Genomic DNA, 16,498 nt, shown 5'->3' with positions numbered 1-16,498 from the left:
GTGTTCCCAGGCTGAAGTGGGTAACAGTCACATGAACTCACTCAGGGACCCGAAGGATATTTATGGGGAGAGCTTCCCCTAAGGAGCCGACAGTTACCTTTACCTGTCCTTCCCTGGTTCCAGATATGTTAACCCTTCCTCTCACAAAAAGTCTGATGTACAGTATTAAAAAAACATTGTAAGGATGTAAGGTAATCCTCAGCATCTGTGCAGAGTCAAATCAGGATTTCTCATGGTAATTCTGATAAATTGTGTTCTTCGGGAGCGGTGCAGGATAAAACATGTGTATTCAGCCATCCTTTCAATGCATTCAGCAACACTGACGTGGATACAGTTAAAACACAAAGAAGGAAGGCAATCCCACCATGGTCTGTAGGACTTGCACGGATACATTCTATCCCTCCCATACTCTATTACAATGAATACCGCAGGGGTCACAAAGTGCCATTACTCTTGCGAAACAGACTTTCCAGAGCAGAAAGGTTTTCCTGGAACTTACTTCCTCTCCTAATACACACTGACATATCTGTCACAGATGCCTCAAGAACACACCAACTCTTGAAGACAATTCAAGGGGTTTCTATTCTCTTGTCTCCCATGGACTGATTCCTCCCTAGCCCTGACTTCCCTATCCTCCAAGGTGGTCACTAGAGATTGGTAACCCCTATTGTCAAGTAGCTGACTGGCTGGTTGTGATGGCCTAAAGGCTGATCTATCCATCTCCCTCTGGGATTTTCTAGGTGAATCATGTCCAGGGGTCCAACGGAATAACAGGGGTCTTTACAATTGGAATAGGCCCCTTCCAATTGCACAGGCTCCACTTGTCCTTCCCCTCTTAGACCCTGTTAATTCCAACCCTAATCTTTCCTGCATCTCCCTCCTACTCAACTACCCGCACTTCCTCCCACTTTCTCTCCCTTTCTCTATGCCTTACTTCTACCCTCTTCCTGCCTCATCTTACCTCCTCCCTCCTCCCACCACATCTCACCTCCCACTACTCTACCCTCTTCTCCCCACCCACTACTCTACCCCACCCACCACTCTCCCCACTCCACCCACACTGCTTTCACTCTTTCGGTCACCTTCGTTATACACTATCACGCACACCCTTTAGCTCCCCCTTAGTCTCATTCACTCACCTTGCATGAACTCTCACACCCAAGTACCATTTTCTTTCACCACCAACCAATACCTCACTTTGCACATTCTCTCTGTAATCTTCCTCAACGCTCAGGTTAATATCCTTCTTCTGCCAGCTCTATGGGTTCACCTTGAACTCACACAAACAATCTGTCCTGTTAACCTTCCCCCTTAATTGGTCCCTGTGTCAGTTGGTACCCCAGGCCAATGACTGCCTTATTTTCCCCTGTGATCCGGGTTACATGCATAAAAATGGGCCTTAAGCGCCAACCCTTTTCTTGTGCAGGTGCACAGACTTTCCATGATGGTGGCCCACTGCAAACAAATTCTATTCTGGAGTCTGTGTGCATGTTGCATGAATCATCTGAATTGCGGGTCTAATTGGTGTTGTGTTCTGCTACCTTCCCACTACCTCTCTCCTCCATGAAATTCTGAAGTAGCCTCTCCGGCACATCAGGGTCGTCCGGTAGTTGTAGTCCTACAGGACAAGGAGAACCACTACACGTGGGAGAAGAGAGGAAGTGATACTTCCCTTATTTAGAGAGACACTGGTGGAAGGGGCAGAGACTGGGGCCCTCGCAACTCTCATGTGCCTCTGGAGCTGGACTGCCTCTGGCAAACAACCTCGTAGGCCTCTTGCCACAGGTTGAGAGTATTCCCCATCCTCTCTTGACTGGTTTAGGTCTCTGACCCTGTCACAAATACCAACCCATTACAAACGCTGACAAATTAAAGGACGCAGGAAAGAAACAATCAAACTCAACACAGCTTTTAGGGGTTGAGGAGGGCAACCCTCAAAGTCAGCCAGAGTTTGAAATCCAAAATGGTAGACTGCCTTAAAATTATGTTAGATCTAGGCACCCACAGACCATCTGACAATATGCAGCACGTTTACCTTGACTCCACCTTACAGGCAGAAATCCGGGCTTAAAGGAAGCCCTGGACAGGGATGGGCTGTTCGAGTAGGAGCTGAAGAGGAGTTTTTGGAGAGGTATGACGAGCAAGAAGCATATTAAGAACGCAGGAAGTTGGAGGCTCCGAGAAGGAGTACCATCTAAAAAGAAGTTTGTTGGAAAAGGGTTACCATCTGTGAAGAAAGTTTCAAGAAGGAAGGTTAACATTCTTGGCTAAAGTCATCCCCTAAGATGCAGCGAAAGAAGCAAAGTACCAGCTAGAGATGAAAATCCTTGCATCAAACCTAGCGAGGGTGGAGACGCTCCCCCACCACCACCCCCAACCCCACACCATAATCCTAGTTTATTGGTAGGTTCCACTGTCCAGACTGGTTCAGGGCAGACAGTGGTGGGAGGAGGACTGAGTCAACGCAGCATCACCAAGGGGCAGGGAGCAAATATGCTAGACCATCCGAGCCTATAGTGATACCTGGGACAAAGTCTCAGAGAGAATGGAGAACAGAGGCCAGACTAAAACCCCCTCTGGCGTAAAAGACCTGGGAGCAGTTGTGGTTGCTCAAGAGACTTAGAAAATGCCTCGACAATCTGAATAACATCCGAGACCGATAGGGGCTTGATAATTAATATAGAAGATACCAGAGTAACCAGATCTACAGAAACAGGTAACTCACAACCTGAAGACAAGATCATGGGTCGTCAGTGGAAGTCGCAAAAGGCTTGAATGTGTGCCCACCCAAGACATTTGTAAGAGACTTGTTTTGTACATACGATCTACCCACAAGAGGCTTGCTTTGCACATACTGAACTAACTCCAAGAGACTTATTAACTTGTGGGATCAAATACATTCTAGTTTTGCTAAAGATAAGCATGTCAGTCTCTTCTGTGTATCCCACACATGGGCATCCTGTGACTAAATCATGTAATTGCTCAATGTAATAAATGTGCCAATTATACCATATATTAGCATATGCAACACATACTTTTGCTAACAATCTGTTTTCCTACTATGCAGTGTTTTTGTGCAACTGTTCTGGGCTTTAGAGCCACATTTCTGTGCATGTTGTGTTTTGGACTACTGGTAGATCGGTTCACTCTGGGCTGTGCGATTATGCACTTCAATTAATTATAGCTTTCACAATTCACTTACCCCAGCATGCAGCATTCTGCAAACAGCCTTGCAGTGCTGTGCTGGTTTTTGTGTGATCAAGATGCTACAAAACGTATTTCTATAATCCTGTTACACAGCTTTGCTCCTTGGAGAGGCCCTCTTGTTCCCTCTGGCTCTTCATTACTTGTTGCAATGTAGTCTTCCAAATGTATGTTAGAGTAGGAGGGTTTGTTGCTCTCCGATTCTGTAGAACGGTTTCACCTCTTCTGCTAACGCCCTCTCCCCTGCCACTACACTGTTCGGTGTGAATAGGTGCCTCGTGAATAGCTTGCTTGGCTCCAGCATGGTTGTCTAGCTGGATGAAAATGTTTTCAACTGAACGCATTTAATAAGTTGTTCTCCTTTTGGCAGGGGTTGGTTTCTAAACCTCGCTGGAACTGATGAGCTCAGCGTTAGTCATTTGCCAGTGGATAAACCATGAATAAATTAAGTGTTACTCACCGGAGTGACTAACGTACTCCTCGTATATAGTCCACTTTCATGCATCCTGTATGGGCGTCCCTTGTGAGGGAAAGAAACAAAATCCTCTTTTCCAGCAGAAAACTACTCTTCCACTTTAAATTTACTGGTGCACAGGAGCACAGCCTCAAGAGCATGGGCCCCCTTAACCCCGCCAACCTGCGCAACACCTCAGTCCCCTTTTTGACGCGTCGGCTGAGTTAGAATCAACCAACCTCACTGGTCTTATTATAGGGGAATGGATGGTGGGACGTATGGAGGAACGGGGACTATGGACTAGGACTATATTAGTTACTCTTGTGAGTAACAATTACTCCTACGTCCCTTCCCCTTTCCTCTGTCCTGTATGGGTAATTACAACTGACAACGCCCTGGGTAGGAGAGCCTGACCTACTAGGCAAATAGAACGCAAAGCACCGCTTGGCCGAAGGCTGCATCAGCCTTGGCACTGGTATCCAAGCAGAAGTGCTTGCAAAAAGCCAAAGGAGTGGCCCACGTTGCCACCCTGCTGATCACCTGCCAGGGAACATGGCGCTGGAACGCGGATGCTGCCGCCTTAGCTATTGCAGCACGCGCATGCATGCCCTGTGGTGGGTCCTTGCGCTGCATGTTGTATGCCTCACAGATCGCCACTGTCATCCATCGTGCTATGGATGCCTTGGAGCCCTGCTGCCAAGGTCTAGAGTCTCCAAATGTCACAAACAGTGCGTCCGTCTTGCGGATGCTCTTCGTCCTGTCTAGATAGAATTTCAACAGCCTCCTGACATCCAAGTAGTGGAGCGTCTTTTCTGCATATTCCTTGGGGTCCGGGAAGAATGTGGGGAGCACAATCTCCTCATTGATATGGAAGGATGATACCACTTTCGGAAGAAACTTGGGGGTGTGTGCAGAGCACGACTATGTCCTTGTGAAATCTAGTGTACGACTCAGAGGCGATTAGCGCCTGGATCTCGTACACTCTGCAGGCAGATGTGAGCCCAACCAGAAGGGCTGTCTTTAAAGTGACCAACTTAATGGCTGCCGTCGCCATGGGTTCAAATGGTTTGTGTGCTTTAGTGCTTAACACTACGTTCATGTCCCAAATGGGATGCAGACGCTTGACCAGGGGGTAAAGCCTGATCAACCCAGTCAGGTCTTTCTTTACTACGGGATTGGCCGAGGATAGGTTAAGAGAGTCAGAGTTTGTATACAACGCGATAGCAGACAGGAACTTTCTGCGGGTATCAACCTGGATGCCAGACCTGGCAAAATAGGACAGGAATGATAATACTTGGTCGAGGGTGCATGTCAGTGAGTTCACCCCGTGTTCCTTAGCCCAAAAGCAGAATCTTGTCCATTTACTTTGTACTGCTTGCGAGTAGCCTGACTCCTGGCATTTTGAATGATCTCCATATTGTCGCTGGACAGCTGAAGGTGCTGGAGCGTTAACTGCTCAGGAACCAGGCCGCTAGGACTAGTCTCTCTGGAGGTGGGTGTAGTACTGTGTCTCCCTACTGTGCTAGTAGAGGGCCCTTCTCGAGGGGGCTGAAGAATCTCTGGCTGCACCGGCATCTGCCGCAGGGCCGAGAACCAGGGCCCGTCGGCCAGTGAGGAGCCACGAGAATGATCCTGAGGTTCTTGGAGCTCCTGATATTGCTCACTACCTTGTGCATGAAGGGCGTGGGTGGGAAGGCATACACCCACATCCCGTCCCAGCATATCTGGTGTGTACGACTGCTAGAGAGTTGCGCCCCCTTCCTCCCCAGAACACGAACTGCTGGCACATCCGATTTTGAGCTGTCGCAAACAAGTCTGTTGTTGGGTGACCGCATCTGCCGAACACTTACTTGAGAATCCTCCCTTTCAGCTGCCATTCGTAATTGTCGACGGCAAGGCGACTGAGCCTGTCCGCCTCCAGGTGGACCACTGAGAGCCACACTCCCTGGCTGATAGCCCATTCCCAAATGTCCAGGGTCAACGCGCACAGTTGTGGGGATCTGGTGCCCCCCTTACCCCAGTTTGTTGATATAGAACATACAGGTTGTATTGTCCGTCTCGGTGCACACCAGCCTGTCCTTGATGGTCAGTGAAAGGACCTGAGTGCCAACTGTATAGCCATAAGCTCCAACCAGTTTATGTGATTCTGCCGGTCAGTCGGGGTCCAGAGACCATGCAAAGAGTGTGCCCCGAGGGTGGCTCTGCAGCCGTGGAGTGAGGAATCTGTGGTAATGGTGTACTCTATTGGGGGAGGGGAGGGGGGCGGACGGAAGGGTCTGCCCACCAGAATATTGTCTTCCGGTTGCCACCATCTGAGGTCATGGTCCATGTATTGTAGAATGGAGATCGGGCCCCCTGATGGTCCGATTCCTGATTCCAGGAATCTGAAAAATGTAGCTGGAGCCTCCTCATACAGAGCCTGGTGTAAGGGATTGCCAGGAGACACGCTGCCAGCACTCCCAGAAGGTGTTGATACCACCAGGATGTGGTGATTGATCTGCTGCGGAAATGGGAGACTGCCGATCGTGCACCATCACCTTGGCCCACATGGGGAAAAACCTCTGCTGCTTTCTGTCCCACAACAGGCCCAGGAACACCAGCGTCTGAGTAGGGGTGAGCTGAGATTTCTGGTAGTTGATCGAAAACCCCAGTTCCAATAGGGTAGAGATGAGTCTGTCTGCTGAGCCTCAGACCTGCTGCGGAGAGGAACACCTGACTAGCCAGTCGTCGAGGTACTGGTAGACGTGTAACCCCTCCGATCTGGGGAGAGCCGCCACCGTATTCATGAGCCTTGTGAAGACTCTCTGAGCTAAATTTAGCCCAAGGACAGAACCCTGTACTGGAAGTGCAGACACATGACCCGGACCCTGAGGAAGGCCCGGTGAGGCTGCACAATGGGAAGGTGGAGATGCGCATCCTTCAGGTCCAGGGATCACGTATGGTCTCCCCCACACAGTCGGCAATAAGCACTGGCGTCACCATCTTAAATTTCTGCAAGGGTAGGTAAAGATTCAGGGAAGATAGATCCAACACCACTCGCTGGCCCGACTGGTTCTTCTTCTGGATAGCGAAGATGCGGGAGTAAAAGCCCTGCCCCTGCTTGGAGTGGGGGACCTGCTCTAGCGCTTCCCTCCTGACAAAGGAGCAAATCTCTGCTAAGAGTGATGGGGTGCTGATCTGTGGAAGGGGAAGGGAACTCAGAGGATGAGAGGGAAGAGGTAGCTGGAAGCCCCAGGACACTACTGAGAGGACCCAGGCGTCTGCGAACTTCGCTGCCAAGCCTGACTGTGCAGGGCCAGCCTGCCCCCCGATTGAGATACTGTGAACCTGACGCAGAATGTCATTGTTTCTTCTGGCCAGAGGCTGCTAGTGAGGAAGGGGACTGAAATGAGCTGTTTTTTGGTGCTTTCTCCGGTTTTAACTGAGAGACCTCTCCGGCTGTCTGGCTTTGCAGTCCTGGAACCCGCGGAAGCTGCAAAATTATCACCCCTTGTCTGAGTGGGATTGGGACTGAACAAGCGGTTTAGTGGCCATTTTGGTAAGTATAGCCAGAGACCTTGCTGTCTGTGAGCTATTCTTCTTTTTGTTGAGCTCCTCGTCAGTTGAGGCATGGAAGAGACCCCCCCCCCCCTCAAATGGAAGATCAAGTATTCTGTCCTGGACCTCTTGGTTGAACCTAGAGGCCTTCAACCAGGCAGTGCACCTCGTGTCTTCTGCCAGACAGATCGATCTATTAGCCATGTCGATGTTGCCCACCGAGGCCTCCAAATTATCCTGGGCTACGATTTTCGTCTCCACCAGACCTTCCTTAAATGAGGTTTGCTTGTCCTTATGGATATTGGGCAGAAAGTCTGATCTCCCTCCAAAGGCGTTGATTAGCCACTGCAGGGATAGCTTCTGTGTTGGCCTACCTGAGGTGTGGGCTGGCGTTTGAATAGACCTTCTTGCCATATGTATCTAGGGTTTTTCTTCCTTCTTGAGGAGGGCTGTCGTGGCGGTGCTAGACGAACAAGCCTGGGGGGTTTGGCATGCATAGACGCAGCAGCACTCACTGATGACAGGGGCTGCGGGTGTGTAGAGAGTAGTATGCTGTCCCACTCAGTTTGCCTGAACCTAGCGTCGAGCTTCTTGTCAACAGGTTGTGTGGAGTGGGGCTTGAGCCAATGCTTCCACATCTTTTTGTAGGGGGATGCCCGACCGTTCCTCTGCCTTGATGCTCAGGACCTCCGCCACAACTACAGCTTCAGGGAGCTCTTGTTGTGGCTTGGGCATACCCAGGTACTCTGACAAGTCAGCAATCCTGTCATGAAAGGCTTTCGTTGAGGAGGGCGTATCCTGCTCCTCCTCGTCTGTGCCCTGCTGGTCCACTGTCCCTGGAGGGGATGGGGGGTGGCGCCAGAGATCCTCGGGGTTTCCTCCATGGTGGGGGCATGGGACCGCACCGTGTTGCTGGAGCCTCTTTACTGGACTGCTGCGGTGGTGGTTCCTGAGGGGGAGGCATGAGGTACGTTGTGGTGACCTGCACCAGGGCGGCCAATGGCACATGTCTTTAATAATGCCCCTTAGGATTGTGTCCATCTGAGGGGAGTGCATGAACTTTTAAAAAACCTGTCCTCACTGAATAGCTGTGAGCGGTCTTGCGCGGGAGGAGTGGGCGAATATGCCAGCTATCTGCCTAGCCCCAGTCCCTACATGGGGTTGTTGTACCCGGGCCCTGGGATGTTATGATAAGCCGTAGACCAGATGACGGGGTGTCAGTGGTGCCCAGTCTGTCCTAGGAGCGACACTTCTCCTTTGCTGATCGGGGAGCTGATAGGCATCCGCACCCGCCTGTGAGGCTTCCCGCCTTTGATGTTCAGGAGTGGGAGCCATCTTGTCTCGAGCAGCCACCATTTTGTCCACGCCTTGAGCATGTGGACCTGTAGCTGGAGTGTTCTTGGGCTCAGCCTGCATGTTTGACTGCACCGTCTTTGCCCCGCCTCGCAACTCAGTTGGACACCGGCAGAAAGCCCTTTGCCTTTTGGCCGGTAATGCTGGCCCTGCGTGAAGGCGCCCCCTCACGTAAGGACTCGGTATCAGGGCGATGCCCCTCAGGATATGTTCCGGTGGTCGTAGAGCTCACAGGCCAGTTGGCTGCAGGACTGGGAGGGCCCTTGGACCACTCGGATGTGAGGCTGGTAGCTTTGTGAGCCTCGGGCTCCTGCGCCGATGTGAGGGTCAGACTGACCCCTCCCGTCAGAGGGCTCCCAAGGAAGGAGTTGTCTGTGAGGTGCCTTGGAAAATAGCACACCTGTCTTCTGTGTTTTCCCCCGGACGTAGTCATTGATGTTCTGCGGAGGAGTCCTGTTAAAGAGTTCCCTCCAATGCTCAAGTCGGTGCTTGAGCGACCTGGGCGTGAGGGAGTCACACACGGAGCATCCGTCCCAGCCGTGGTCCTCACCAAAGCATCAGAGACGGAGCGAGGGGGGGGATCTACTGTAGGGAAGGAACTGTCGCACGACGGACCCCTGCTAAAGTCTGTCGTGGCCGACATGCGCCAGGGACAGAGCTAGGGCAATGGTGGACGGTGTTACCAAGTCTGCCATAGAAGAAAAAAGTTAGATAAACTACTGGGGAAGCGCGTGGAATTACGAGGCAAGACCGCATCCAGGAGCACTGATAGAGCGGTCCGTTCCCGTCGATGTGGAAAAAGGGGACTGAGGTGTGGTGCCGGTGGGCGGGGTTAAGGGAGCCTGTGCTCCCGAGGCAGTGCCCCACGTGCCAGTAAATTTAAAGAGGAAGAGTCTTTCTGGTGGAAAAGAGGTTCCGCTCCAGTACCTCGCGAGGAATGCCCATACAGGAGGGAGGAAAGGGCACGGGACGTAGGAGTAGGAGATGATCTCAGACTGGAGGGAAGACTGCACTTTGCATGTTCAAATCCCACAACCAGCCTGACAGTCTCATCCTTCTGAGGTCAATAAATTGAGTAACACTGTAATACCTGGTTAATAAAAACTCCTGCAATTACAGCGCTTAGAAGCTTGAGCTGTCCTGCATGAAGTTCTATGTAAGAGCAGAAATTATTATTTCTGTTACGTATAATTATGAGCCATACTCGGTCACATCTTGTGCATTCCGGATACTACCTGTTCTTACAAGTCGCGGTCTAAGGGTCTCTGCAAGATCACTTCTCTCGCTTGAGGAGTTGCTGATCCCTGCCTTCATCCCTTGGATAGAATCCTCCTATTGCCTCTCTACATTGGCTTTTTGAAGAGTCAGCAGACCGCAATCATCGGAAAAATACTTTACTGCTTTTATTTTACATTCAGTTTTCTATGGTGATTTCACAGGAGCAAACTAATTAGGTTTGTCAGAGTGATAACACAGTGGAATCTTTAAATAATGGCATTCTTTTCTGTTCTGTCGCTAATTAAATGTACCTTTATTGCAAAGTTTAAAACAAGGAGTCCCTGCATTGTCATCACCAATACCAGATTTAGATAGTTTGCTGTCTGTATTTCTGTCCCTAGCTCTGGCTCAGAGAAACCATTAACTCAAAAATGCAATTATTGCATTGTATAAAAGGTCTCAAAAGAGCATTTGTCTTCCGTTTTTATTAATATGTGAGTTAGGCTGTGAATTTAAATATGTATCCAATGTGTATTTCTGATTTGTAAATTAAATTCGATGTTTTTTCTGATTTTAAATATGCTATCGAATAAAAATTCAGAAATGAACATTCTTGCCACGCTAGTAAACTACACAACTAATAATAAAAATGTACATTTATATGTAGCACACACCACACGTTTGTCTTTTGGCACTCAGACAACAGGCACTGCTATCAGAAAATTAAATGGTATACATTTGATCCATTTTGGAAAGACAAATCTGATGAATGATCTCGTTTTAAATAGATGAATTGCTAAACAGCAGCCCATGCTCTCTGCTTCTTTGTTGCTTGTTAGTGGCAAAGGGATGCCCTGGAGAGCAAGCCATTTGGAAACCTAGGCAACATTTGTATTGCTGCAAAATATCTTCAGGTGCCCAGCACCAGTTCAAAACTAAACACTGTGGGCCTCATCACGAGTTGGGCTGTAGCCCTTAAATGCGGTGGTAACGGTATTACAGCCGCATTTAAGGGTTGGCCATATCACGGGTTGGGCGCTAAATGGGCTGTTTTACCTCCAGCTTTTCTCTGGACGTGAAAATCCCCTGTTTTCGGCTGTATTACCGCCGGCTGTATTAGCCCGCATAATTAGCGCTGAAAATACCCCATTGAATCCAATGGACCCAATGGGGAATGGGGATTTACCGTTAACACCCAACTCGTGATCCGGCGGTAATACAGCCGGACCGGTCGGTGATAGGGCTATTACAGTCGGCGGTATTACAGCCGGGAATACAGCCCAACTCGTGATGAGGCCCTGGGTGTCGAACGATCCAAACATAGCCTGATAAAGGATGGGAAAGTAGGTGAGCAGTTCTTTGGCAGTCTATTTTGTGTGTGTGTAGGCATGTTGACTCTGCAATGTGCATGGAAAATTGTTTACTTTGCATGCTCCTGCTCTTCCCTTCTCTAACAAACAGGGCCATCTAAGCAGCCTTGCGGACCAAAATTTCAACAGATGTGATGAGACAGTCAAAAGTCAGGAACGTCACTTTAACCTCTAGGATCCTCCTGTCCCCTTCCCAGTAAAGACCTTGAATGCAGCTTTCAGGCTTAGCTAAAGTATACTTCTGAACCTTGGGAGTCCCCAGGGTGGGCGAGAACAGAGCGATTTTGTTGTTGGCATTGAATTCTATGGACTGATCAGGGGTTTGGCTGGGAAACTCAGTCCATGCCAGGTAAAACGCACTAAAAGCCTGCACGTTGAGAGGTATGCTGTGAAGGACGCTGGCTTAACACATTCTAGTCCTCTCGCTGCCCCATTATCTGCCCCACTTCTAGTCAGAACTTGGATTGTGGCCTTCAAATTAAACAGATAATCTGGATTTTCCCCCTTAGCGTTTGCTAATCCCTCTCCAACCCCCGGCACGCAATTTTCATGATCTGGAAAATTAACTCCAGGCTTAGCAGTGAATGATTGACCACGTCCTCTTACACTTATTTATTGAAATTGCAGCATTAAAAAAACTACATAAAAAAATAAAGCTGGCAGATTGATTGGAGCGTTTTTAGCCATGGGGCTAAAGTGACAAGATAATATGCCTAACACAAATACATTGTTTTTAGCAAAGAGGCGAACGGCTAGCGACACTGTAGATTTAAATATATTGTTATGAATTAAATAAAATGGCAAAAAACAAGTCATACATAGTATTCAAGAGCTCACCTTGTTACTCCTGTGTAGCGACCTGCACGGTTGTGTTACCGAGAGATTGGTTTGTGTAAAACCACAGCATAATTTCTTCTGTTGAAAAATGCACGTGGGCAGAAACTAGAAATTAGCAAAAATGAAAGTCTTTTAAATAAAGTTGTTATCAATAAAATAGTATTAAGAAACATATGTCTTTAATTTCAGCCAGTACATTACAAAGTAAAACTCTAAATATACAAAACTATCAAAAAAAATATGCACATTTGAAAACACGTGTTCGATTTCTTCGGTTTCATGGAAAAAAGATCAAAATACATTTAAACATATGTACACAAAAGCTCAGAAAGAATACTGTACAGGCCCTTGATCACAATCTTTACGTTTTACATATAGAATAATTTATGCAGGCAGGTGACTGAAAAGGGGGCAAGCCTCTGCTAACTTCTGCAGGCAGTATCACGTTCGAAGACACCAAATTCAAAAGGAGGTCTGCTCATGATAACATGGGGATGTGGAGGTCTAGGGGAGTGTTAGCCTCACAGAATGCCCGGTTTACTTACCGGTAATCATCATACTCCTAGTCCTACTCTTCCTCTTCCCAGTATCAATCTATGAGGTGACCCACCTCCCACAGGAACCCCTCTTCCATGTTTATGATTGTTTATCCCCTACCCGTCTCGGTCTGGGCATAACAGCCCGCCTCCCCCAAGCCACTACAGTACCTAGCACTGCCTGATAGGCCCATTTGATAACAGGGGAAGAGTAGGACTAAGAGTAATGAAGATTACCGGTAGCTAATCCAAGCATTACCTCCACGTCCCTCTTCCTAGTCCCAGTACTAATCTATGAAGCATGCCAACTCCAGAGAGAATGGACCGAGAACAAACCACCACAGACCAGACTGGGATATGCAACTCGACCAACACCATTTTATTGAAGCACACAGCCCAAGACAGCAGCAGCAATAAGACATTCACAGAAGCGCAACACTCAAGACACCAGCCCCAGCCTGCCTACGGTGGAGGTTCAAATGGTGAGAAGGGGTAGGAGCCGAATGTGACATGTGGCACATGCCACAGCGTGCCATAGCATGCCACCAATCTCTGTACTGGATGATGGAAAAAGTGCAGTTTTAAGGAGTTCAAACACATTCTACAAGTGAAAAATACCCTCTCAATCATTGTGGGATTGTTTTATATTGAAACACTTTGAGCAAATGCATAGTTTAAGCACTTATCATGCCACAGCATGTCACCAATCTCGGGACTAGCTGATGTCAAATTTACTGTTTAAATGACTTTAAAGACATTAAACAAGTGAGTAAAAAGCCTCACAATCATTTTGCGATGTTAATAAATCAAATTAAAAAAAAATTGGATTCTGACAGCTGCCTAGAACTTTGGACCTCATGCACTGTAGTCTGCAGTTCTACACTTACACTGACACTTTACAGGTGAAATCTTTGGTGCTAGGTATTATGACCTATTCAAACTGCAGTGCCTGAAAATCCCTTTTCAGTGTCAATTCTAACGTGGCATGCCACCTAGATATGTCTTTATATCTGCTTCAAATCAGTGTTTTCATTGCTTCAAAATTACTTCAGGCATCTCACCTCTTAGTCTCTTGTCTTATGTTTCATACCTTTCAGCAATTGAATGTTTGAAAGCCCTTGGAACTCCAGCATGCCACAGCATAGCATGTCACCCCTCTCGGGACTAGCTGATGTCAAATTTACTGTTTAAATGACTTTTAAGACATTAAACAAGTAAGTAAAAAGCCTCACAATCCTTTTGCGATGTTAATAAATCAAATTAAAAAAAAGAAAAATTGGATTCTGACAGCTGCCTAGAACTTTGGACCTCATGCACTGTAGTCTGCAGTTCTACACTGACACTTTACATGTGAAATCTTTGGTGCTAGGTATTATGACCTATTCAAACTGCAGGGCCTGAAAATCCCTTTTCAGCGTCAACTCTAACGTGCCATGCCACCTAGATATGTCTTTATATCTGCTTCAAATCAGTGTTTTCATTGCTTCAAAATTACTTCGGGCATCTCACCTCTTAGTCTCTTGTCTTAGGTTTCATACCTTTCAGCAATTGAATGTTTGAAAGCACTTGGAACTCCAGCATGTCACCCCTCTCGGGGACTAGCTGATGTCAAATTTACTATTTAAATGACTTTAAAGACATTAAACAAGTGAGTAAAAAGCCTCACAATCATTGGGAGATGTTATAAATGATATTCTTTAAAAAAATGAATTTTGACTGCTTCCTACCTCGTGCACTGCAGTCTGAAACTCTACCATTGCACCAATGCATTAGATGGGAAATTTCAGGTGCTAGTTCGAATGACCTATTTAAACACCAGGGCCTGAAAGTTCCTTTTCAGTGTCAATTTTAACATGGCATGCCACCTAAATATTTCTTTATATCTGCTTCAAATCAGTTTTTTCATTGCTACAAAATTACTTCAGGCATCTTACCTCTTAGCCTCTTGTGTTATATTTCATAACTTTCAGCCACTTGGAACTCCAGCATGCCACAGCATGTCATCAATCCCTGGACTAGCTGATGTAAACTGTACTGTTTAAATGACTTCAAAGACATTAAACAAGTGAAGAAATAGTCCCAAGACCATTGAGAGATGTTATGAATTAAATTTAATAATAAAAAGCCGGTACGTCACCTTGCGGCTGCTAGCTGTCTGTCTCCTGTGTATTACACAATATGGCCTGGGTATAAGTAGAATCCTCTGATAGCGAGTAAAGCAGAGAAGGGCCTTCAAACATTCTGCAGGACCCCTCTCTGGAACAGCTGATGGACAAAGCAGCATGGGCAGGCATAGGGCCGCTATCCCATAAACTGGACTGTCTCCTGGGCTGGGTCGCCTTCTCGCAAGGGCCGACAGCTGTGAGGCCCAAAGCCTGCAAGAGACAATGGCAGGAGGAACATAAGGCCAGTGGCGAACCACTGTCCGAATCACGCAAAGGACACACAAAAGAGAGGCATGCTAAGGGAAAGGCGTGATGGAAGGGACAAGGTGACATACCCCTTAGCCCACAGGAAGACCAAGAGGGCACTGAATGGGATTCCAGCAGCACTGAGAGTTCTCACCTTTCTGTGAGCTTGGCCACTCCTCAGGAAGGAGAACCGTTCAAAAGGCACAATAAGAGCGTTTAGAAATGCAGAGATAGTTCCCTGGTCGACCCCTTTCATCCAGACCTGCTACTCCACCCAAGATCCTCGGAAGTGAAGCTCTCACTTAAGGCCAAACGGTACTTGAGCAAGTGACTGCGCACGCCTTTAAATAAGGAGGTGAGAGGCTAATTATAGGCACAATATCCCAGACCTTCTCTGCCGGATAAAGTAGCGGACACTCTGGAGGTGGACTCATTCATGGTGAAGCACACCAAGGACCTGAAAAGGGCATTGACCGTTCATGGATAGCATGCCGGGACACACTCCCCGATTCCATAGGTCCATTGGCCAAGATCATTAAAATGGTGGAAGAGACCAAAGAGGCCCTGCCTATGGATGTGCATATTCTGGCTAACTGGGCACAAAGAGCAGTTTGTTTAATACGTAATACCAACTGTACAATAGCAGTGGAGTGCAGACGATCGATTGTAGTAAAGATCGACCTGAAACTCAGGGAGTTGGCATCCTCTGAGGCCACTGCAGCAGCTAAAGGGCATTTGTTTAGAGAAGCATTTGTCAAAGACATGTCCAGATTTGTTAACACCTTTGCTGCTCTGGACAAAGGTCAGACATTGTTAAAAAAGAGTGTTTGTGCCCTGTGTATCTGCCAGGGCGGCAGAAGCAGAGGCGTCTCCGCTAGCCACTGAGGAGGCCAGAGGCCCTATAGAGGAAACAACTAGTGACAGCAGGAAGGCAGAAGGCTGAATCCTTCCTTCCCCTCCCGTGGAAGAGGCAGGGGTCAGGGTTGGCACTGCAGCAGCATGTGAGAGTACAGTCGTATGCACACAGCGCAGCAGCAAGCAATGCAATTCCCACGATAGTTGGTAGGCTAGCGATGCACCTAAGCGCTTGGGAGGAGCTTACCGTGGACTCTTGGGTCGCAGAGACTGTGCAGGGGTGTTGTCTGTAATTTTTAAAGAGCACAAACTAAACTGCAGCACCCTTTCGCAATTTCAGAGTGTTAGGCAGAATCACATGCAGTACCCTTTGGGAACACTACATGCAATTAAGACTACACGTGTCAGTACCATTTCACCTTTGGTACAAGCCTGTACTACACAGTTATGTGGTAGCATTGGCTGAGCAGCCAGACTTATCTCAAGAGTTGAAGTGAGCAGTAGAACAAGTTACACAAAGGGACCAACAAATACAGTGGTTCAACTCAAGGTTTCTTAGTAAAAGAATACACATTTATTTACACAGTCAATTAGAAAACATTACACTAGCAAAAGCAGCTTAATATCATACAATAATACACCACAATACACAACCAATAAGTTACTGAACAAGTTCAGCTCCCCTGAAGTGGGAGCAAAATGGCACTTCAGTTACTTTAAAAA

General features: G+C 47.8%; 1 protein-coding gene across 4 annotated transcripts in view; it reads right to left on the bottom strand.

Moving 5' to 3' along the window:
* Positions 1-16,498, bottom strand: part of UQCC1 (ubiquinol-cytochrome c reductase complex assembly factor 1) — a 999,068-nt gene that overhangs the window by 828,581 nt on the left and 153,989 nt on the right. For 3 of the 4 annotated variants that reach the window (XM_069652212.1, XM_069652210.1, XM_069652213.1), the window contains one exon: positions 11,974-12,078. In XM_069652212.1, coding sequence (XP_069508313.1) covers positions 11,974-12,078 — 105 coding nt within the window. The remainder of the gene's footprint in view (positions 1-11,973; positions 12,079-16,498) is intronic. The other variant, XM_069652211.1, reaches the window with a different exon arrangement.

The sequence above is a fragment of the Ambystoma mexicanum genome, chromosome 3p, assembly GCF_040938575.1.
Source record: "Ambystoma mexicanum isolate Mex_15411 chromosome 3p, UKY_AmexF1_1, whole genome shotgun sequence".
Lineage (NCBI taxonomy): Eukaryota > Metazoa > Chordata > Amphibia > Caudata > Ambystomatidae > Ambystoma > Ambystoma mexicanum.
Note: the sequence above shows the minus strand (reverse complement) of the source record. Positions and strands in the feature narration are given on the sequence as shown.